At 46.2% G+C, this 23,407-nt stretch overlaps 1 protein-coding gene across 25 annotated transcripts in view; it reads left to right on the forward strand.

Annotated features, from left to right (window-relative positions):
* The first annotated feature begins 586 nt into the window (after positions 1 to 586).
* The window catches only part of MILR1 (mast cell immunoglobulin like receptor 1), a 32,458-nt gene continuing 9,637 nt past the window's right edge, over positions 587 to 23,407 (forward strand). For 2 of the 25 annotated variants that reach the window (XM_063629373.1, XM_063629369.1), the window contains exons 1-10: positions 618 to 809; positions 902 to 943; positions 4,225 to 4,494; positions 9,350 to 9,634; positions 12,797 to 12,928; positions 13,088 to 13,198; positions 17,711 to 17,800; positions 18,699 to 18,755; positions 18,851 to 18,919; positions 19,874 to 19,954. In XM_063629373.1, the coding sequence (XP_063485443.1) occupies positions 755 to 809; positions 902 to 943; positions 4,225 to 4,494; positions 9,350 to 9,634; positions 12,797 to 12,928; positions 13,088 to 13,198; positions 17,711 to 17,800; positions 18,699 to 18,755; positions 18,851 to 18,919; positions 19,874 to 19,926 (1,164 nt within the window). In that variant the 5' untranslated portion in view covers positions 618 to 754 and the 3' untranslated portion in view covers positions 19,927 to 19,954. Of the gene's footprint in view, positions 810 to 901; positions 944 to 2,790; positions 2,912 to 4,224; positions 4,495 to 9,349; positions 9,635 to 12,796; positions 12,929 to 13,087; positions 13,199 to 17,710; positions 17,801 to 18,698; positions 18,756 to 18,850; positions 18,920 to 19,873; positions 19,955 to 20,662; positions 20,997 to 23,407 lie in introns of those variants that run through there. The other 23 variants (XM_063629372.1, XM_063629374.1, XM_063629371.1 and 20 more) reach the window with 23 other exon arrangements.

Raw genomic sequence — 23,407 nt, forward strand, 5'->3', positions numbered from 1 at the left:
TCAACATTTAACAAAAACAGGCATTTTTGGCCAGGCACAGTAGCTCACACCTGTAATCCCAGCACTTTGGGAGGCTGAGGTGGGAGGATCACTTGAGCTCAGGAGTTTAACACCAGCCTGGGCAACTAGACCCCTGTTTTTACAAATAAAAATAATTAGCCAGGCCTGGTGGTGCACACCTGTGGTCCCAGCTACTCAGGAGGCTGAGGTGGGAGGATCACTTGAGCCCAGGAGTTTGAGGCTGCAATGAGCTATGATCACAGCACTCCACTCCAACCTGGGTGAGAGAGTGAGGCCAGTCTCAAAAAAAAAAAAAAAAAAAAAGCAGGCATTTTTGATACAATATTTGTATGTATCTGCTTAAGACGGTCGGTTTGCTTCCAAAGACGAAATCAAACTTCCACCAAACTCCTTTTGGCATAGACTGAGTCCAGAGCAAGGAGATCAGATGGGTTTACATAGACAATGTAACAGTCAGGTTTACGTCTTCTCTTTCCCAGCCAGCATGGGACGGTATGGGGGTGTGGGGGGGTTCGGCGGGGGGTGCAGGGGAGTGGCAATTTACCAAATATCTCTCTTCTTACAGGAACTCACAGAGGAAGACAGATTGGTCAAACGAACCAGTATTATGCAAAGCTCGTCCAAACCCTCTGATTTCCTTAACTTGGCTAAGAAAAAGAGGAAGTTCTCTGAGTGACTCACGACTGTGGTGCTACTATGCCTTCTGACCCCGTCTTGGACTTCATTTGGGAGAATGTGGAGCCATTTGAACAGGCTCCTTTTCTGGAGCATATTTTCGTCTGTCACATGTAAGCCCCCCTTATCATTCTGAGGCTCGAACCTCCAAGCCAACGCGTCATGTGGAAAGTGAACTTTATCGTGTTCCTTTTCTCTCTTTCAGGTAAAAAAGCTGTATTGGACTGTGAGGCAATGAAAACAAATGGTAAGTTTCATTTACTTCTTTCTTATTGAAACCATTTTCATTGAAGTGGTGAGACAGTCTGATTGCAACATAAGCCTCCATTCAAAAGTGTTTCTGAGCTTTTATGAACAACCAAAGAACAGTCTTTTCAATTATCTATCATTTAAAATAAAATGATTTTAGAGAGGGAATTGCAGTGTTTTTTTCTGAGACTCAGTGAGAAAAATATTGAAATTGTTTTCACAATGAAAGTTTTCTAACTTTCCTTGTTATTGTTGTTTTATGGTTGTTGAGTTTTAACTAGAAAGGCAACACACAGGCTGGGCGTGGTGCCTCAGGCCTGTAATCCCAGCACTTTGGGAGGCTAATGGGGTAGGATTGCTTGAGCTCAGGAGTTTGAGGCCAGCCTGAACAACATAGTGATACCTCGTTTCTTAAAAAAACAAAACAAAATAAAAAAAAAAACCCACAGGATTATTGTGAAATAATTCAAGCAACACTAGAAATATATATTGGGAAGTGGTCTAACTCTGGTTCTACTAGTTACCAGCCAGCAGCCTGAGCTCATGACACACCCAGTTTGACCTTAATTTTCTTCCTGCCTTGCCTTGCCTTGCTCTGCCCTGCCCTGCCCTGCCCTGCCTTCTTTTCTTTCTTTTTTGAGATGGAGTCTCAATCTGTCGCCCAGGCTGGAGTCAGTGGTGCAATCCCGGCTCACTGCAACCTCCGCCTCCCAGGTTCAAGTGATTCTCCTGCCTCAGCCTCCCCAGTAGCTGGGACTACAGGCGTGTGCCACGAAGCCTGGCTAATTTTTTGTATTTTTTGTAGAGACGGGGTTTCACATCGTTAGCCAGGATGGTCTCGATCTCCTGACCTTGTGATCCGCCCGCCTTGGCCTCCCAAAGTGCTGGGATTACAGGCGTGAGACACCGTAATTTCTTTCATCTGTGAAGTGGGCTAATAAAAGCATCTACCTGGTAGGCTAGTGTGCAGATCAAATGAGACAATCCCTGCTCCTCGTCACAGTGGCAGGCATGTGATAAACCATCCATAAGTGATAGCCAAGGTGGTTGTTGTTACTGTATAAAATGTAAAAGTTCTGTTACAGTCCTCCTCCAATCCTTCTCCCCTTCCTACTTCCAGAAGCAGCCGTTATCAACAGTCATTTTGTATTCATTATCTTTTTTTGTTTGTTTGTTTTTGAGACAGAGTTTCACTCTCGTTGCCCAGGCTGGAGTACAGTGGTGCAATCTCGGCTCACTGCAACCTCCGCCTCCTGGGTTCAAGGGAACCTCCTGCCTCAGCCTCCCGAGTAGCTGGGATTACAGGCACGTGCCACCATGCCTGGGTAATTTTTGTATTGTTTTTTGGTAGAGACGGGGTTTCACCATGTTGGCCGGGCTGTTCTTGAACTCTTGACCTCGTGATCCTCCTGCCTCGGCCTCCCAAAGTACTGGGGTTACAGGCATGAGCCACCACACCAGCCTTAGCTTCTCTTTTTCAACAACTGCATGGTATTTTAAGACTCAGCCATGATTCATTTAACCATGCTTATTTATCGTTCCGCTTTTTGGGGGCAATATAAACAATGCTACAATAAACATCCTTGTACAAAACGTCCTTTGTGGATGCATGAGAGCTTGAAAGCATCTCTGTAGAATGAAATTCTAGAATTGAAATTGCAAGGTCAGAGGGCATACACATTTAAATTGTTACAGACCCTGCTAAGTTGCCCTCCCAACTAGGCTGATCGTATCCTATCAGTCACCAACGGTGGGTGAGTTTCCCCACCCACTCCCCAGTGGTGGATATAATCACTTTTACTTTTAAATGTTATTTAGGGCTTTTTTTTTTTTTCTTTCTTTGAGACAGAGTCTCTGCTGTGTCGCCCAGGCTGGAGTGCAGTGGCGCGATCTTAGCTTTCCACAGCCTCGACCTTCCAAGCTCAATTGATCCTCCCACCTCAGCCTCCTGAGTAGTGCCATATAGGTACGCACCACCATGCCCAGCTAATTTTTGTATTTTTAGTAGAGACAGGGTTTCACCATTTTCCCGGGCTGGTCTAGAACTCCTGGACTCAAGAGATCTGCCTGCCTCAGCCTCCCAAATTGCTGGGATTACAGGCGTGAGCCACCATGCCTCGCCAATCATTTTTAAAATTTGTGCCAATCTGATGAGTGAAAAATGATATCTCAGTGTTGTTTTAATTTGCAGTTGCCTCATTACTTGTGAAGTTGAGCATCTTTTTCATGTTTACTGGCCACAAATGCTCTAGCATTCCTATATAAAAAAAACCTTAGGGATGGCTATTTGGTTGGAAAGGTAGTTTAGCTCTTGTCTTAAAGTTGAGTTTATATGGCGGGGCACAGTGACTCACACCTGTAATCCCCGCACTTTGGGAGCCTGAGGCAGGCAGTCACTTGAGGTCAGGAGTTCAAGACCAGCCTGGACAACATGGTGAAACCCTGTCTCTACCAAAACTACAAAAATTAGCTGGGCATGGTGGTGTGTGCCTATAGTTCAGCCACTCAGGAGTCTGAGGCAGGAGGATCAGTTGAGCCTGGAAGGTGGGGGCTGTGGTGAGTCAAGATGGTGCCACTGCACTCCAGCCTGGCCAACAGAGTGAGACTCTGTCTCAAAAAAAAAAAAAAAAAAAGTTGAGTTTATATAAGACTGAGAAAATGTTAATTGTCTGGATCAAAGAGTGGGAGGAGAGTTTATTGCATTTTTAAAAGCATTTTTGAAGAGTCTAAATCTGTCTTCCACCCAAGCCATCCATTGGTCCCAGCTATGTTTTTTTTGTTCTGTTTTGTTTTTTAAAAATTAGAGATGAGGTCTCACTTGTTGCCCAGGCTGTTCTCGAACTCCTGACCTCAAGTGATCCTCCCACCACAGCCTCCCAAAGTGCTAGGATTATAGGCGTCAACCACCACACCTAGCTTCAAGAACTTTTTATTATTATTTTTATTTTTATTTTTTGAGGTAGTCTCACTCTGTCACCTAGCCTGGAGTGCAGTGGCATGATCTTGGCTCACTGCAACCTCCGCCTCCCGGGTTCCAGCAATTCTCCTGCCTCAGCCTCCTGAGTAGCTGGGATTACAGATGCCCGCCACCATGCTGGCTAATTTTTGTATTTTCAGTAGAGACAGGGTTTTGCCATGTTGCCCAGGCTGGTCTCGAACTCATGGCCTCAAGTGATCCACCTGCCTTGGCCGCTCAAAATGCTGGGATTACAGGCGTGAGCCACCTTGCCCAGCCAGGATCTTAACAGGGACTTTTTCTTGTGTCATTTTGTTTTTCAGAATTCCCTTCTCCATGTTTGGACTCAAAGACTAATGTGGTTATGAAGGGTCAAAATGTATCCATGTTTTGTTCCCATAAGAACAAATCACTGCAGATCACCTATTCATTGTTTCGACATAAGACACACCTGGGAACCCAGGATGGAAAAGGTGAACCTGCGATTTTTAACCTAAGCATCACAGAAGCCCATGAATCAGGCCCCTACAAATGCAAAGCCCAAGTTACCAGCTGTTCAAAATACAGTCGTGACTTCAGCTTCACAATTGTAGGTAAGTAGAGTGCCTGTTCCTTGGAGCCGCTATCATTTATAGGGTCGTTTCTGGTTCTCTGAGGGGCTCTCCATGATCCTTGTGAACACTTAAAACCTGGAAATTATGTTACTGTGAGTTTTATTCTTTTTTTATTTTTATTTTTAGTTATTTTTAGACCTGGTCAACTGGAAGTATCTTTTAATTTTTTAATTTTTGAGATCTCTATTCTTTTTTTTTTTTTTTTTGAAACAGTCTCACTCAGTTGCCCAGGCTGGAGTACAGTGGTGCAATCATGGTCCACTGCAAACTCCACCTCCCGGGTTCACGCCATTCTCCTGCCTCAGCCTCCCGAGTAGCTGGGATTACAGGCACCCATCCATCACCACACCTGGCTAATTTTTGTATTTTTATTTGAGACGAGGTTTCACCATGTTGGTCAGGCTGGTCTCGAACTCCTGACTCAGGTGATCTGCCTGCCTCAGCCTCCCGAAGTGCTGGGATTACAGTGGTGAGCCACCGCGCCCAGTGAGTTCTCTATTCTTTTTTTTTTTTTTTTTGAGACGGAGTCTCGCTCTGTCGCCCAGGCTGGAGTGCAGTGGCGCAATCTCGGCTCACTGCAAGCTCCGCCTCCCGGGTTCACGCCATTCTCCTGCCTCAGCCTCTCCGAGTAGCTGGGACTACAGGCGCCCGCCACCACGCCTGGCTAATTTTTTCTATTTTTTAGTAGAGACGGGGTTTCACCATGGTCTCGATCTCCTGACCTCATGATCCGCCCGCCTCGGCCTCCCAAAGTGCTGGGATTACAAGCGTGAGCCACCGCGCCCGGCCGAGTTCTCTATTCTTAATCATTCCATTTCACCTTCTCTTTCAAAGACTTTCGACCATGTCAGATAATAGTCTTATATCTTTAGGCAAAAGTCTTATATCTCAACAATAATTGTTGAGGTCTTTTCTAGAAACTTTATTCTGTGATTCCCACTGTGTGGGCAAAAACCACTTTTTTTTTTTTTTTTTCTGAAGCCCTGGGCCCCTTGGAGAGGGTCTTCAAAGCCCCAGGCCTTTCCCACCACTTCCTTAGTGTCAGGGGCCCCATCCGCTAGCACTCTTCCTGCCCAGCCACATCTCACTACTTCTGTGTTTTTCTGTCCTGTTTTCCCACCCCAAGCCTGTTACTGCCTAGCTTTAAGGGCCTCATCCGTGAAGGTGACCTTGATAATGGACTCCTGTGAGAGGAGAGAAGGCTTCTAGGTAACACATGTATGTTATACCTGGAGTCTTCAAAGCGTAGGGACCCTGACTTCCTGATAACTCTCTTGAGTGGTCCTCTATGTCTATGTTATCCAGTACGGTACTGTTTAAATTTATTTGTTTATTTTGTTTTATTTATTTATTTTGTTTTATTTTATTTATTTATTTATTTATTTTTTTGAGATGGAGTCTTGCCCTGTCACCCAGGCTGTAGTGCAGTGGCATGATCTCAGCTCACTGCAACCTCCGCCTTTCAAGTTCAAGCAATTCTCCCACCTCAGCCTCCTGAGTAGCTAGGATTACAGGCATGCACCACCATGCCCAGCTAATTTTTGTATTTTTAATAGAGATGGGGTTTCACCATGTTGACCAGGCTGGTCTTGAACTCCTGACCTCAGGTGATCCACCCACCTCAGCCTCCCAAAGTGCTGGGATTACAGGCGTGTGCCACTGCTCCTGGCCAAAGTTTATTTATTTAATAGCCTATGTCACCCAGGCTGGAGTGCAGAGGCTACTCACAGGCAATCAAAGCCCATTGCAGCCTCAAACTCCTGTTCTTAAGAGATCCTCCCACCTCAGCATCCTGAATAGCTTGGATTACAAGCACGTGCCATAATTAAAATCAAGTTAATTAAAATTAGATGAAATAAAAAATTTCACTCCACAGTCTCAGTTACATTTCAAGGCTTGGTAGCCACACCTGTAGCTGGTGGCTGCCACATTGGACAACACAGATGTAGACCATTCCCATCATCACAGAAAGTTCTCTGGGTGACATTGCTGTAGCTCAGTGATTCTTAGCTGTTTAGGTTATAACTGTCTTAATAATCTAATGACAGCAATGAATATCTTCTCCAGAGAAATGCTCATAAAACTACATATACAAATTTCTGCATAAGGTTTTAGAGAATGCTACGGACTCCAGGTTAGAACCAATTATCTTGGCCAGGTGCAGTGTCTCACAGGTATAATCCCAGCACTTTGGGAGGCTGAGGCGGATCACCTGAGCCCAGGAATTTGAGACCAGCCTGGGAACTATATGGAGACCGTGTGTCTACAAAAAGTTAAAAAATATATATATGTAGCTGAGCGTGGTGGCATGCCTATAGTGCCAACTACTCAGAAGGCTGAGTTGGGAGGATTGCCTCAGCCCAGGAGTTCAAGGCTGCAGTGTGCTGTGATTGCAGCACTGCACTGCAGCCTGGGTGACAGACACCCTGTCTCAAGAAAAAAAAAAATCCCAATGATCTTTGGACATAAACTGAGTATATTCCTTGTGAAAGGAAAAGGAAGAAGGAGGGGGAAAATCCCTGCAAACATGGTACTGGAATACGATGGATATGTGAAGGCAGGAACAGAGTTGATGGCATTCTCTAGTGGTCAGACTCCTGCTGTGCTCGGCAATAAGCCCATCAATTCATAGGTTTTCTGTGCACGACCTTCCTGCAATTTGTTAGGGTACTTACACAGTCCGGTAATAAAACTATCTTGGTAGATTATAAAACTGTATTATCTTCAGTTAGGCCAGATCAATAGGCACTACTGAGTACCTACTCCATGCAAGCAATTGTACTACTGGGCTTTTAATGAGGCCTGAAACATAGTGTTGTCCCCAACCCAGTAAGGGTTGAAACTATGAGCCACAAACACAAATTCATTAATCACTCATTCACTCATCAAATTTTTTTTTTTTTTTGAGATGGATCTTGCCCTGTTGCCCAGGCTGGAGCGCAGTGGCACCATCTCGGCTCACTGCGAGCTCCGCCTCCCAGGTTCACGCCATTCTCCTGCCTCAGCCTCCCGAGTAGCTGGGACTACAGGCGCCTGCCACCACGCCTGGATAATTTTTTTTTTTTTTTTGTATTTTTAGTAGAGACGGGGTTTCACCATGTTAGCCAGGATGGTCTCAATCTCCTGACCTCGTGATCTGCCCGCCTCGGCCTCCCAAAGTGCTCACTCATCAAATGTTTAAAGAGAACACAGGGCCGGCTGTGGTGGCTCACGCCTGTAATCCCAGCACTTTGGGAGGTCGAGTGGGGGCAGATCACTTGAGGTCAGTAGTTCAAGACCAGTCTGGCCAACGTGGTGGAACCCTCTCTGTACTAAAAATACAAAAATTAGCCAAGCATGGTGGTGGGAACCTGTAATCCCCAGCTACTTGGGAGGCTGAGGCAGGAGAATTACTTGAACCTGGGAGGTAGAGGTTGCAATGAGCTGAGATCGTGTCACTGCACTCCAGCTTGGGTGACACAGTGAGACTCCGTCTCAAAACAGAAAAGAAAGTAAATTAAAAAAAAAATTGTTTTTAAGTGTGGACCCTTGAAGTCAGTCTTGACTCGGCCATTTACTAGCTGTGTGACCTTGGGCAAATTTCTCAATCTGTCTGAAGCACAGTTGGTTCATCTGTGGAATGGGCATGATACTATCCATACTGCAGGACTGTCATGAAGGTCAAATGAGATCATGTGAATGGCATGCCTGGCACATGATAGATACTTAAGTTTTCTTCCTTTCCTATAATACTGCCTTATTAATGCATTTTATATATGTATAATAACATGTATAGCTGGGTTTTTCTGTTAGGTCATAGAATAGGCTATCATCTAACAGAGTGTAGCAGACCCATTTCCTGTTGAGAATTTCTCTTGAATCTAGTTAGCAGGGTTACTGCCTTCTCTTTAGAGGAAGTGAAAGATAATTGTGCAGCTGAGTTCTATAAATAAAAGCACAGTTAGAGTAAACGATATTTTTGGGGCTGGGCATGGTGGCTCACACCTGAAATCCCAGCACTTTGGGAGGCTGAGGAGGGAAAATCACTTGAAGCCATGAGTTTGAGACCAGCCCGGGCAACATAGCGAGACCCTGTCTCTACAAAACATTTAAAAATTAGCCAGCAGTGTGCACCTGCCAGCCTCAGGGGAGGCTGAGGCAGAGGATCGGTCGAGCCTGGGAGTTTGAGGTTACAGTGAGCTATAATTGTGCCACTTCACTCCAGCATGGTTGAAAGAGCAAAAACTCTGTCTCTGAATAAATAAATACATTGAAAATAAAATGATATTTTTGGATTAAAAAAAAAACCCACTACAAATTTACAAGGATTGAGAATAAAAGCACTTCTTCGGCCGGGTGTGGTGGCTCCTGCCTGTAACCGCAGCACTTTGGGAATTCAAGGTGGGAGGATCACTTGAGGCCAGGAGTTCAAGACCAACCTGGCCAACATGGTAAGACCCCATGTTTACAAAAAATAAACATAAAAAACCACTTCTCAACTTCATACTTAGAACTGGATCATTGACAGAATTATATTCATTATTAACAATAAATAGATTGTGAATTCTAGGAAGGGCAAGCTTGCACCCCAGTTCCTCAAAGCAGAGAGATGCCCTCCACTCTCTGGTTTTCTCAGCACCGGGCTGAGAACCTCGGCTAACAACACACTGCACGGGGTTGGCCACATGCCCATTGGCCTTTCTCAGTGGGCCGTGAGCTTCTTGACTTCTCAGGAAGGGGGTCGTTCATTTTGGTTCCACAGCCTGGAATGGAGTAAGGGTTCCACCCATATTTGTGGTCTGAGTGAGCGCACCCAGTCTGTTTATCCTTTTCATGTTCACTTTCATTCTTCCAGACCCAGTGACTGCCCCAGTGCTGAACATTATGGTCATGCAAATAGAAACAGACCGACATATAACATTACATTGCCTCTCAGTCAATGGCTCGCTGCCCATCAATTACACTTTCTTTGAAAATCATGTTGCCATATCACCAGCTATTTCCAAGTACGACAGGGAGCCTGCTGAATTTAACTTAACCAAGAAGAATCCTGGAGAAAAGGAAGAGTATAGGTGTGAAGCTAAAAACAGATTGCCTAACTATGCAACATACAGTCAACCTGTCACCATGCCCTCAACAGGTAAGAGCGACCTGAGTTCTTTCAGCCAGATCTGAACTCGCTTCCAGAAACTGCAGCTGCTCCTCTGCCCGCCCATTTCCCACTGTGGCCACCTGTTTCCACATGAAGGGTCCCTTTGATAGAGTCCACGGAAACTCTCATGGGGTTGCTTTCTGCCATAAAGGAACCATAGAAAATCCTAGAAGCTGGAACAGGAGGGGACTTGTGGCAAAACTTTCTGCCCTGCCCTTCCAATTTGCATCTCTCTTGGAACTGCCAGGTGTTTTGGTTTTCTTTTTTTGTTTGTTTTTTTTTGTTTTTTTGTTTTTTTTTGAGACGGAGTCTCTCTCTGTCGCCCAGGCTGGAGTGCAGTGGTGCAATCTCAGCTCACTGCAAGCTCCGCCTCCCGGGTTCACGCCATTCTCCTGCCTCAGCCTCTTGGAGTAGCTGGGACTACAGGCGCCCGCCACCACACCCGGCTAATTTTTTGTATTTTTAGTAAAGACGGGATTTCACCGTGGTCTCGATCTCCTGACCTCGTGATCCGCCCGCTTCGGCCTCCCAAAGTGCTGGGATTACAAGCGTGAGCCACCGCGCCCAGCCTGGTTTTCTTTATTCGTCATCTTGTATGCCTTTCTTTCTTTCTTTCTCTTTCTTTCTTCCTTCCTTCCTTCCTTCCTTCCTTCCTTCCTTCCTTCCTTCCTTCCTTTCTTTCTCTCTCTCTCTCTCTTTCTTTTTCTTTCTTTCTTTCTTTCTTTCTTTCTTTCTTTCTTTCTTTCTTTCTTTCTCTCTTTCTCTCTTTCTCTCTTTCTCTCTTTCTTTCTTTCTTTCTTTCTTTCTTTCTTCTTCCTTCCTTCCTTCCTTCCTTCCTTCCTTCCTTCCTTCCTTTCTCTCTTTCTTCTTTCTTTCTTTCTTTTTTGACAGAGTGTCACTCTGTTGCCCAGGCTGGAGTGCAGTGGTGCGATCTCAGCTCATTGCAACCTTTGCCTCCCAGGTTCTAGAGATTCTCATGCTTCAGCCTCCTCAGTAGCTGGGACTACAGACACCGGCCCACCACACTTGGCTAATTTCTGTATTTTCAGTAGAGACGGGTTTGTACCATGTTGGCCAGGCTGGTCTCGAACTCCTGGCCCCAAGCAATCTGCCCACCTCGGCCTCCCAAAATGCTGGGATAACAGGTGTGAGCCACTGTGCCTGGCCATCTTGTACTGATTTCTAATACCATGCCCTCCTGCTTGGCTGTTTATTGCTCCACTGCTAATGATGGTGACTCCAGATTCCTGCACCACCCTTGGCTCAGGGCAAGAGAGGCCTTTGGCCAAGCCCTGCGTTTGGTGGGCTCTGGTCTGGTACCTCTGAGCTATGCACCTTCCCCTAGGCTGAGGGGTTCAGGGAGCCATGGGGATGCACCCACCTGGACCCTATACTCCCACTTTTCTGCTCCACACTCTGGGTACCTGAACCCAAATCCCCTGCCCAATCAGATCAGAACCCATTTCCAGGGCCTGTACCAGTCTCTCCCCCAGCTCATCCTCCTGAGAGTGGCCCACAGTGAGGGTATGAGTATCCCTGGACCTGAGCCAAGGGAGCTGTTTATGGGGGGTGTGGATGGAGTTTGCACATGTGGGCTGGGGCATCCATGTGCATGCAAGGCCCCTTAGGGTGCAGGTCAGAGCCCAGGTGGGGAGCGGGGCAGCCCGGGACTTCAGTGGGTTCTGTCCATGCTGCCACGTCCTGATGCCAAACTCCGGAAAGTCTGAGAATTCCAGATTCAAACCTGACATTCCAGGTCCTTCTGAAGGTGCATTTGTCAAGGTAGAAGGATAGAAGGAAAACTAGGTCGTGTGCAGTGGCTCACACCTGTAATCCCATCACTTTGGAAGGTTGTGGCTGGCAGATCACTTGAGCCCAGGAGTTTGAGACCAGCCTGGGCAACATGGCAAAACCCCTGTCTCTACAGAAAATAAAAAAAATTAGCCGAATGTGGTGGTGCATGCCTGTGGTCTCAGCTACTCGGAGGATGAGGTAGGAGGATTGCTTGAGCCTGAGAGGTTGAGGCTGCAGTGAGCTGTGATCGTCGTGCCCTGCATTCCAGCCTGCGCAACAGAGCGAGACCCTGTCTCAAAGAAAAAAGATAAAGAAGAAGAAAGAAAAGAAAAACTAGGTTAGCAAAGGCACAAGGCACACTTGGACATTGACCAATTCACCCAGCCACATCCTCAGAACAGAGCCCACACCCTGGTATTCAGTGAGTGTGGTCTAACAAGTGAGGCAGCCTGCTGGAGTCAGGCACTTGGCTATGAGTCACAGCCCTTCCATTCACTGGCTGTGTGACCTTAGGAAAGTCATTTTACCTCTCTGAGCCTTACTCACCTCATCTATAAAATGGGAGTGATGCCAATGGGATAAAAAAGGCAACACAGGCGAAGTGCCTGACACATTGTCTGGCCTGCAGCTAAAACTCAACAACTGGCGGTTGTTTGGATGACACGAAACATGCTGCCAGGGCTCAGGGCCTTGCCCAGTAAACACCCAGGCTTTTCTGGTGCTCATGACCCCAGAAATGTTGCTGGTGTTCGTCCTGTTAAATGCTTTGCTGCTTTTCTCTTCTTTGGTGGCCCCTATGGAAGATGTGCTGGGTCATGACTTTTTAAACTTTATTATTTTTATTTATTTATTTATTTATTTATTTATTTATTTGAGATGGAGTCTCACCCAGTCTGGAGTGCAATGGCACGATCTCAGCTCATTGCAACCTCCGCCTCCTGGGTTCAAGCGATTCTCATGCCTCAGCCTCCCAAGTAGCTGGAAATACAGGCACGCGCCACCAGGCCCAGCTAATTTTTATATTTTGGGGAGAGACGGGGTTTCACCATGTTGGCCAGGCTGGTCTCGGACTCCTGACCTCAGGTAATCTACCCACTTTGGCCTCCCAAAGTGCTAGGATTACAGGTGTGAGCCACTGAGCTCAACCTATTTTTATTTATTTATTAACTTATTTATTTATTGAGACAGGGTCTGGTTCTGTCACTCAGGCTGGAGTGCAGTGGCACAATCATAGCTCAGTGCAGTCTCCACCTCCTGGGCTCAAGCGATCCCCCTGCCTCAGCCTCCTGAGTAGCTGGGATCATAGGCACATGCCATCACCGCTGGCTAATTTTTATTTATGTATTTATTTTGTAGAAACAGGGCCTCACTATGTTGCCCAGGCCGGTCTCAAACTCCTGGCCTCAGGCGATCCTCCCACCTTGATCTCCGAAAGTGCTGGGATTACAGGTGTGAGCCACCACGCCTGGTCAAGAACTTTATTGACTAGTAAGTCCCATGAGTTTTAGATGTCATGACCACTTGGGAACCTGGGTGCATAGTACATTGGTTAACTTGGGAGACATCACCTTTTCTAAAACACTTACTGGCTTAATGTCATTGGAAAAGAAAATGCTATGGTCACCAATGGATGCTGTCTTCTTCCAGGCGGAGACAGCTGTCCTTTCTGTCTGAAGCTACTACTTCCGGGGTTATTACTGCTGCTGGTGGTGATAATCCTAATTCTGGCTTTTTGGGTACTGCCCAAGTACAAAGCAAGTAAGTTCTTTTAGTTGCTTTACCACCCGTTTTCCCATGGGTTTGGGATACAGACAGCAGGACAGAGGGTGAGGAGAAAGAGAAAAGGGGATTGGAACTAGAATAGGGAGAAAATGAAAATAGGAGGAAAAGATGAGAAAGGGGGGCGGGAATGGAATAGACTTCCTGAACGGTTCATGCAGAGGGTAATTCTTTCTCCAGGGAAAGCCTTTTCTGATTGAGGGCAAGCAGAGCTGGCTTCACAGACGTGCAGCCTGTGCAGTCACACATGGCCCTGTGCCAAGAAGAACTCCACATTTGGTATTTATTTATTTATTTATTTTTGAGACAAAGTTTTGCTCTTGTTCCCCAGGCTGGAGTGCAGTGGTGCGATCTCGGCTCACTGCAGCTTCCGCCTCCTGGGTTCAAGCAATTCTCCTGCCTCAGCCTCCCAAGAAGCTGGGATTACAGGTGTCTGCCACCACACCCAGCTAATTTTTTGTATTTTTAGTAGAGATAGGGTTTCGCCATGTTGGCTAGGCTGGTCTCGAACTCCTAGCCTCAGGTGATCCGCCTGCCTCAGTTTCCCAAAGTGCTGGGATTACAGGCGTGAGCCACTGCTCCTGGCCGCATCTTGAAAGTCTTAATAATTTTTTGAACACTCTTTTAAAAATTGTTAATGGTGGTAAAATATACATAACACTAAATTGGCCACTTTAACCATGCTTAAATGCATAGTTCAGTGGCATTAAGTACATTCCCATTGTCATGCACACTTCTCCACCATCCATGTCCAGAACTTTTTCATCTTCCCAAATTGAAACTCTGTCCCTATTACACACTAGCTCCCCATCCCCTCTTCCCCCAGGCTCTGCCAACCAGCATTATGCTTTCTATCTCTATTAGTTTGACTCCTCTAGGCACCTCATAGAAGTGGAAGCATTTGTCCTTTCATAACTGGCTTATTTCACTTCGATTAATGTCCTCAAGATTCATCCATGTTGTCATATGTGTCAGAATTTCCTTCCTTGATAAGACTGAAGAATGCCCCATTGTACATAAATACACCATACTTTGTTTATCCATTTATCCCTCATGGGTACCCGGGTTGCTTCCACCTTTTGTCTATTGTTTAATAATGCTAGGAACGTGGGTGTGCAATTATTAATGTTTTTAAACAAGAGGCCCTTTTCTCTTCCTTGTATGACTGCTTGTGAAAGATGTACTTGGTCATGACTTTAAGAACTTGTGTTCCTTTTTCTTTTTTCTCTCTCTCTCTTCTTTTTTATTCTATATTAAATAGAGACGGGGCCTCACTATGTTGCCCAGGCTGGTCTCGAACACTTGGGCTCAAATGATCCTCCCACCTCGGCCTCCCAAAGTGTTGGGATTATAGGCGTGAGCCACTGTGCCAGGCCAAGAACTTGTGTTCTTAATTAAACACAAGTTTAAGGCCTGTGAATAGTGTTCGTTTCGCACTGGGCGCTACAAGTGGTGTGGCTGCTCCTGACTGCAAGTGCCTCAAGCGAGAGCTTTGCCTTGAGTGACTCTAGATCTGCCACATGCGTAGGGGAGCCTCAGTGCATGAGGACAAACGAGCGTCATCTCATTAGCACAAAAGACACCTTCAAAAGGTTTACAATTGTTTGGAGCTGGAAGTATTAAAAATATTAGGTTGGTGCATAAGTAATTGCAATTTTTGCCATTACTTTTATGGCAAAACCCACAATTACTTTTTTTTTTTGAAATGGAGTCTTGCTCTGTTGCCCAGGCTGGAGTGCAGTGGTGCAATCTCGGCTCACAGCAGCCTCTGTCTCCCTGGTTCAAGCGATTCTCCTGCCTCAGCCTCCTGAGTAACTGGGATTACAGGCACCCACCACCATGTATTTTTAGTAAAGACAGGGTTTCACCATGTTGGTCAGGTTGGTCTTGAACTCCTGACCTCAGGTGATCTGCTCGCCTCAGCCTCCCAAAGTGCTGGGATTACAGATGTGAGCCATTATGCCCGGCCCACAGTTATTCTTGCACCAACCTAATATATATGTATTTTTTCTTTCTACATTTCTGTGCTTTCTAGATTTTCAATGTAAAAGTATAATCTATTCTACTATAAGATTTTTTAAAAAAAACTTTATTAAACACATCAGACTCAAAAAAACAAGAACAGAAACAAAAAAGCATCATTTCTCTCTTCCCCACCTTAAGTGCTACATCCAGCAGAAAACTTGTCATTGTTATTAGAAGCCTCAGTTACAGCTTTTTTAAAAAAATGTTTTTTAGAGATGGGGTCTCACTATGTTGACTAGGCTGGTCTTGAACTCCTGGACTCAGGTGATCCTCCCACCTCAGCCTCCCAAAGTGCTGGGATTACAGGTGTGAGCCACTGCACTCAGCCCAGTTTCTGCTTTTCATTCCTCACATCTTATGGCCACAGCTGGTTAAGACTTCAAAGTGTTTTTTCATTTGGCACACGAGTGCAGAAGGATATGAAGATTTACACAAAAGACAGTTTGTGTCTCAGCACTGGCGCCCATCAGCAAGCTGAGGGCTGTTGGACAAGCCCCTCAGGCTGTTGCTTCTGAGCCTCAGTGTTCTGAGTTGTGGAATGGGCCATGGAGATATTGTTAGAACTGGCAAGAGAACCAATTGAGAACCATCTCCAGAGAGTCACAACTCAGAGAAGTCAGGGACTCAGTTGACATAAAACTTGAACACAGAGGTCACAAGTTATACATCTGATGCATCTTTAAGATTTTATTTCATTTCATTTCATTTTTTTAGAGATGGGGCTTCACTCTGTTGCCCAGGCTGGAGTGCAGTAGTGCCATCATAGCTCACTGTAACCTCCCAGCTTAGCCTCCCTAGTAGCTGGGAATACAAGTATGCACCACAACTCTTGGCTAATTTTTTTTTTTTTTTTTTTGAGGCAGAGTCTCCCTCTGTTGCCCAGGCTGGAGTGCAGTGGCACAATCTCTGCTCACTGCAACCTCCGCCTCCCAGGTTCAAGCGTTTCTCCTGCCTCAGCATCCCGAGTAGCTGGGATTACAGGCGCCTGCCACCACGTTAGGCTAATTTTTGTATTTTTAGTAGAGATGGGGTTTCACTATGTTGGCCAGGCTGCTCTTGAACTCCTGACCTCGTGATCTGCCCACCTTGGCCTCCCAAAGTGCTGGGGCTGGTGAGCCACCGCGCCCAACATTTTTTATTTTTTTTGAGACAGGATCTCCCTTCCATCACCCAAGGCTGGAGTGCGGTGGCGCAATCATGGCTCACTGCAGCCTCGACTTCCCAGGCCTCCTCCTGCCTCAGCTATCTGAGTAGGTGGGACCACGGGCACGCACCACCATGCCCGGCTAATTTTTTTTTTTTTTTTTTTGTAGGTTTCACCATGTTTCCCAGGCTAGTCTTGAACTCCTGGACTCAAACCATCCTCCTGCCTCAGTCTCCCAAAGTGCTGGGATTACAGTTGTTTTTTTTTTTTAATTACAAAATTCTTTTTAGAGACAAGGTCTCACTATGTTCCCCAGGCTGGTCTTGAATTCCTGGCCTCAAGTGATCCTCCCACCTCAGCTTCCCAAAGCACTGGGATTACAGGCGTGAGCCACTGCACCCTGGCCCACATCTCATATGTCTTAAAAACATATTTCTCCTTCTTATAAAAAGTCCAGGTTCTTGCAAAAGTGGCATTAATATTTTTGGTTACTGGCTGGAGCTACAATAGAATTCAGCGAGGCTGGCCAGGCACAGTGGCTCATGCCTGTAATCCCAGCACTTTGATCACCTGAAGTCAGGAGTTTGAGACCAGCCTGGCCAACATGGTGAAGCCCCGCCTCTACTAAAAATACAAAAAATTAGCCAGGTGTTGTGGCGCATGCCTGTAATCCCAGCTACTCGGGAGGCTGAGGCAGGAGAATCACTTGAAACCAGGAGGCGTAGGTTGTGGTGAGCGGAGATTGCACCATGGCACTCCAGCCTGGGCAACAGAGCAAGACTCCGTCTCAAAAAAATACAAAAATTAGCCGGGCATGGTGGTGCACAACTGTAATCCCAGCTACTCGGGAGGCTGAGGCAGGAGAATCGCTTGAACCCGGGAGGTGGAGGTTGCAGTGAGCCGAGATCACGATGGTGCCACTGCACTCCAGCCCAGGCGACAGAGCGAGACTCCATCTTAAAAAAAAAAAACAAACTCAGTAGGCCATTTACACTCTCTTGAAGATATTACAAAGCTTCCACAGACTATTCTCTTCAGCGAAGGAAAGAAAATAAGTCTGGCTAGTTCAGGCATAATCTGATAGGCAAAGCACGTTCCTCTGAAAGCCAGGAAAATAAATCAGAACGGCCCCTGGCTTGGAGAAGCCATGTCTAGACTGCCTGTTGAGTCTGTAGTTTTCCTTTGTTAGACAACAGTTTGGGCCATTGGAGCAAATCACTCTTCGTTTCAGAACTTTGGGGGAATTCTGCTCCTTGGCTGAGGAGATGAGAAAAATGTGGCTGAATTGGTTTAATTTGATGATTCTGTACCAATTTACGTAGGAAAAGCTATGAGAAATAATGTGCCCAGGGACTGTGGAGGCCCAGCCGTGGAAGTTGGAATCTATGCAAATATCCTTGAAAAACAAGCAAGTAAGAGAACTTTGTTGCATGTTTTGGGTGGTTTCAGGTTTTTGTCTTTTTATTTTGTTAAGGTTGTACAGACATACGGGAGTGGGGGGTGGAGCAAAAGGGATAGAGTTCAATGTCTATTGATGCCCAGTCCCACTTTCTAGGGGTAATAACTGGTTTTTTAAATCCTTCCACAGATATTCTGTGTGTATAATAAACAAATGGTAGTGATTGTAGCATATTGTAGGTATGACTTTCTACACCATGATTTTGTTTTTTTTCATGTAACAACATATCTTGGAGATTTTTCACATCTGTTCAGAATGATCCACACTGTGTTTCACAGTCTTTCATGGTCACCTCTCAAAGCAGGCATTGCACATTGCTTTGCAGTCAACAAGACCCAGCACCTTGGCTGATGTATTAGTCCATTCTCATGCTGCTATAAGGACATACCTGAGATGGGGTAATTGATAAAGGAAAGAGGTTTAATTGACTCACAGTTCCGCAGGGCTTGGGAGGCCTCGGGAAACTTACAATCATGGTGGAAGGTGAAGCAAACACATCCTTCTTCACAAGGCGGCAGGAGAGAGAAGAATGAGAGCCAAGGGAAGGGGGAAACCCCTTATAAAACCATCAGATCTTGTGAGAACTAACTCACTATCACTAGAAGAGTATAATAGAAACCACCCCCAGGATTTAATTATCTCCACCTGGTCCCTCCCATGACACATGGGGATTATGGGGACTACAATTCAAGATGTGATTTGGGTGAGGACACAGCCAAACCCTATCATCAGCTGACAATGGAACAATCTCAGCCAACACGGCCACATTCCAGATGCATTGCTGAGCAATTTACCCACCTTTTCTAACACAAACACCACAACCCCCAGTTTATGTCATTCTCATTTTACAGAGGAGGAATCTGTGCCAGAAGTGGGATCCAGGCCGTGTGTTTCCACAGCCCAAGATGGTGAGCATGTTCTGCAGAGTCTATCCCACTGCCCTCATGCACTTAGAAATTCAGATAATTGGCCCAATAACTCCTATTCCTTATCTTTTGCCCAGAGGCCGAACACTCCCAGGAGCTACAGTATGCCACCCCTGTGTTCCAGGAGGTGGCACCAAGAGAGCAAGGTGAGCCACAGGTTGGGATAAGAGGTACTGGTGAAATGAGACAGGTGGTCCCTCTGATGTCATTATATTCAGGGGCTTCAGGAGCCCATTAATGGGGTGGATGGGAGCAACGCAGGCACACCGCAAGGAACCAATGGCAACCAGCACCCCAGCTCCTAAAAAATCTCATCAGGAGATGGAGGGTGAGGAAGAGGAAAAGATGTGGTGGGAGAATGTCATAGAAAAAAACCCAGAGAGGAGGATACAGGATCGCTACTCAAACATTTCCTTCCTTCCTTCCTTCCTTCCTTCCTTCCTTCCTTCCTTCCTTCCTTCCTTCCTTTCCTTTCCTTTCCTTTCTTTCTTCCTTCCTTCTTTCCTTCCCTCCCTCCCTCTTTTTCTTTTTCTCTTTCTCTTTCTTTCTTTTTTTCTTTCTTTCTTCTCTTTCTTTCTTTCTTTCTTTTTCTTTCTTTCTTCTTTTTCTTTCTTTTCTTTCTCTCTTTCTCTTTCTTTCTTTCCTGCCTTTCTCCTTTTTTTTTGAGACTCTCACTCTGTCACCCAGGCTAGAGTGCAGTGGCACAATCTCAGCTCACTGCACCCTCTACCTCTTGGGCTGAAGCAGTCCTCCCACCTCAGCCTCCTGAGTAGCTGGGACTACAGGTGTGCACCACCATGTCTGACTAATTTTTTTTTTTTTTTTGGTAGAGACACGTATCTTGCTATATTGCCCAAGCTGGTCTTGAACTCCTGGGCTCAACCAATCTTCCTGCCTCGGCCTCCCAAAGTGTTGGGATTACAGGCATGAGGCATTATGCCCAGCTAACATTTTCAAGAATAAATTATTTAACACAGTCCAGGAAAAAATTAGTTAATACCTGGTTCTGTCAGGCCACCCAGCTGCTAGAAATAGGCTTTTTAAAAACAGCCTTGCTGGTCACATATCCTAAGTAAATTATTTTCCCTCTTATATTTCAGAAGCCTGTGATTCTTATAAATCTGGATATGTCTATTCTGAACTCAACTTCTGAAATTTACAAAAACAAACTACATCTCAGGGTAAGATGCTTTTTATGAAGCTGATTTCCATGAACAAAAAGCAAACTTGAGGCCAAGGCAGGTAGGTCACTTGAGGTCAGGAGTTCGAGACCAGCCTGGCCAACATGGCAAAAACCCTGTCTCTACTAAATATACAAAAATTAGCTGGGTGTGGTGGTGCGTGTGTGTAGTCCCAGCTACTCGGGAGGCTGAGGCAGGAGAATCACTTGAGCCTAAGAGGCAGAGGTTGCAGTGAGCCAAGATCGTGCTACTGCACCACAGCCTGGGCGACAAGAGCAAGACTCCATCTCAAAAAACAAAAAAAAAAGAAGTAGATATTGATGTTAATGATTTAGCTAGCCCTCCAGATTTAGCTAATGCCAAAGGTGTGCCTTGATGTGCTGCCTTTCCCAGTCATGTTCCAGGGAGACAGCCCACGGAGTTGAGTTGTGGGGAGGGAGAATGTTTTAGTCCCCTAGGGCTGCTGCCACAAATGACCACAAGTTAGTGGCTTAGAGCAACCATTTCGCAGTTCTGGAGGCCAGAAGTCCAAAACCAAGGTGTCTGTAGAGCCGTGCTCCCTCCAAAAGTTGTGGGGAGGACCCTCCTTGCCTCTTCCAGCTTCTGGGGCTCCAGACATTGCTTGTGGTTGCCTCCCTTCAACTTCTGCCTTTGTCTTCATGTGGCCTTTTATATTCTCTCTTGTCTCTTTTTTTTTTTTTTTTTGAGATGGAGTCTCACTCTGTTGCCCAGGCTGGAGTTCAGTAGTGTGATCTTGGCTCACTTCAATCTCCACCTCCCCAGTTCAAGTGATTCTCATGCCTCAACCTCCCAAGTAGCTGGGATTACAGGCACCCGCTACCACGCCCAGCTAATTTTTGTATTTTTAGTAGAGATGGGGTTTCACCATGGTGGCCAGGCTGGTCTCAAACTCCTGACCTCAGATGATCTGCCTGCCTCGGCCTCCCAAACTGCTGGAATTACAAGCCTGAGCCACTGTGCCCGGCCCTGAATCTCTTTAGTAAACAAAGGATCTCCCAGAATAAATTCATCCAAACATGCATCCTTCTCTGATTCTTCTGACTCTTCAATATTCTGCTGACACCTGTCTGGCATCTCCATGATATTTTCCTCTGGTCAGCACTGTCCAATAGAAATATAATGTCAGCCACATGGGCACTTTTCACTCCTTCTAGTAGACACACACAAAAAAATGAAAAGATTGCCAGGTACGGTGGCTCACGCCTATAATCCCAGCACTTTGGGAGGCCGAGGTGGGTGGATCACTTCAGGTCAGGAGTTCAAGACCAGCTTGGCCAACATGGTGAAACCCCGTCTGTACTAAAAATACAAAAAAATTAGCTGGGCGTAGTGGCGGGCACCTGTAATTCCGTCTACTTAGGAGGCTGAGGCACAAGAGTTGCTTGAATCTGGGAGGTAGAGGTTGCAGTGAGCCGAGATTGTGCCACAGAACTCCAGCCTGGGCAACAGAGTGAGACCCTGTGTTAAAAAAAGAAAAGAAAAGAGAAAAGAAGAAAAGAAAAGGAAGGAAGGAAGAAAGAAAAAGAAGAGAAACAGGTGAAATGAATTGGAATAATATATTTTATTTAACCCAGCATATGCAAAATCCTATCATTTTAACAAGTACAACTGCCCTATTTCCCTCAGAATGTAGCACTGCCTCTGGTTTGCTGTGGATCCTGTATTGGACCACTCAGCTGTAGAGTCCTGTGGGATCCAAGCTTCAAGGAGACCCATCATGCATGTTTAGGGCCAGTTCCAGGTGTCCTTGATATGACACTAAACCTCCATTTCCTTTTTTTTGGAGATGGAGTCTGGCTCTGTCACCCAGGCTGGAGTGTAGTGGTGCGATCTTGGCTCACTGCAACCTCCGCCTCCCGGGTTCAAGCGATTCTCCTGCCTCAGCCTCTCAAGTAGCTGGGATTATAGGCATGTGCCACCATGCCCGGATAATTTTTGTATTTTGTAATAGAGACAGGGTTTTGCCATGTTAGCCAGGCTGGTCTTCAACTCCTGACCTCAAGTGATCCACCCACCTCGGCCTCCCAAAGTGCTGGGATTACAGGCGTGAGCTGCCTCGCCTGGCCCTCCATTTCCTGATCTAGTCTTATATCCATGCTCACCACCTCAGCACGCTCAGACCCACGCTGCTGTGGGCTCCTCTGGCTCCTGGAGGAGTGCACCCGCAGACGCTGCAGTCTTTGTGTGGCTCAGCAATTGCCGCGCACATCAGGAACTGCCTTTCCCGTCAGGCTCCGCTGAGACCCGGCCCCGGTTATTAAGCTATAGGGGAGACAAGGATGGATCTTAAAGAAGACAAGCAAAATGTAGTGAAGCAAATAGAATGGTGGCTCCCAGGGGCTGGGGCAGGGGACTATGAGGAGTGACTGGCTAACGGGTACAGCATTTCAGTTTGGGAAGACAAAAAAGTTCTGGAAAAAAGATGGAAGGTGGTGATGGTTGCACAATAATATGAGTTTTGTTTTTGTTGTTTGAGACAGAGTCTCTGTTGCTCAGGCTGGAGTGCAGTGGCATGATCTTGGCTCACTGCAACCTCTGCCTCCCAGGTTCAAGTGATTCTTGTGCCTCAGCCTCCCAAGTAGCTGGGATTACAGGCACTCACCACCATGCCCAGCTAATTTTTGTATTTTTAGTAGAGATGAGGTTTCACCATGTCGGCCAGGCTGGTCTCAAACTCCTGACCTCAAGTGATTCGCCTGCCTTGGCCTCCCAAAGTGCTGGGATTACAGGCATGAGCTATTGCACCCGGCAATATGAATGAATGTTTTTAATACCATTGAATTACACACCTAAAATTGGTTAAAATGGTAAAATGGTAAATTTTGTGTTATGTATAACTTACCACAATAATTTAAAAAATATTGTGAAGCGCCTGCCTCATGTGAGGTCTTCTAATAAGAGGGGCTGTTCTCCTTCTCAAGAGAGCTTGCGGGCATTGGGAGTTTCATATTCTCAAATGTCCACATCCCAAGGCCCACCCCGCCCCTGTCAGTGTCAGAAGTTAGCAGAGCAGAACTGCTAGATGTGCTCATTCCATCTCCTCCATGGTCGCCCCACCCTTTTGATCAGATCCTGGAATTGGCTTTCAGCACAGCCTTCCGGCCGGCTGTGATAAATGAGAGTGGCTTAAACCCTGTCCTCAGGGTTTCACAGCTTGCCCTGAACCCGCAGCCTCTCATTTTCTCCTCGCAAAGCTTCTAAGGCAGCTAAGAGAAGCCAACTAACTTCACAATCCACATAATTAGCATTGCCCCAAACTCCCAAGTGCTGGAATGCTGGCGTCCACTAGTGCCTCATTTCTTTCTAAACCTCATTCCACATGGCAAGGGAAGGTCTTAGGAATTGTGGAGCTGTGGCGTGCTAAGGGTTCTCACTGCCTACCTATCACCAGCAAGGGAGTCCTTGTTGCCATCCATCCCTAGGGGGTAATTT

This window comes from Symphalangus syndactylus, chromosome 20, assembly GCF_028878055.3.
Source record: "Symphalangus syndactylus isolate Jambi chromosome 20, NHGRI_mSymSyn1-v2.1_pri, whole genome shotgun sequence".
In the NCBI taxonomy this organism is placed as follows: Eukaryota; Metazoa; Chordata; class Mammalia; order Primates; family Hylobatidae; genus Symphalangus; species Symphalangus syndactylus.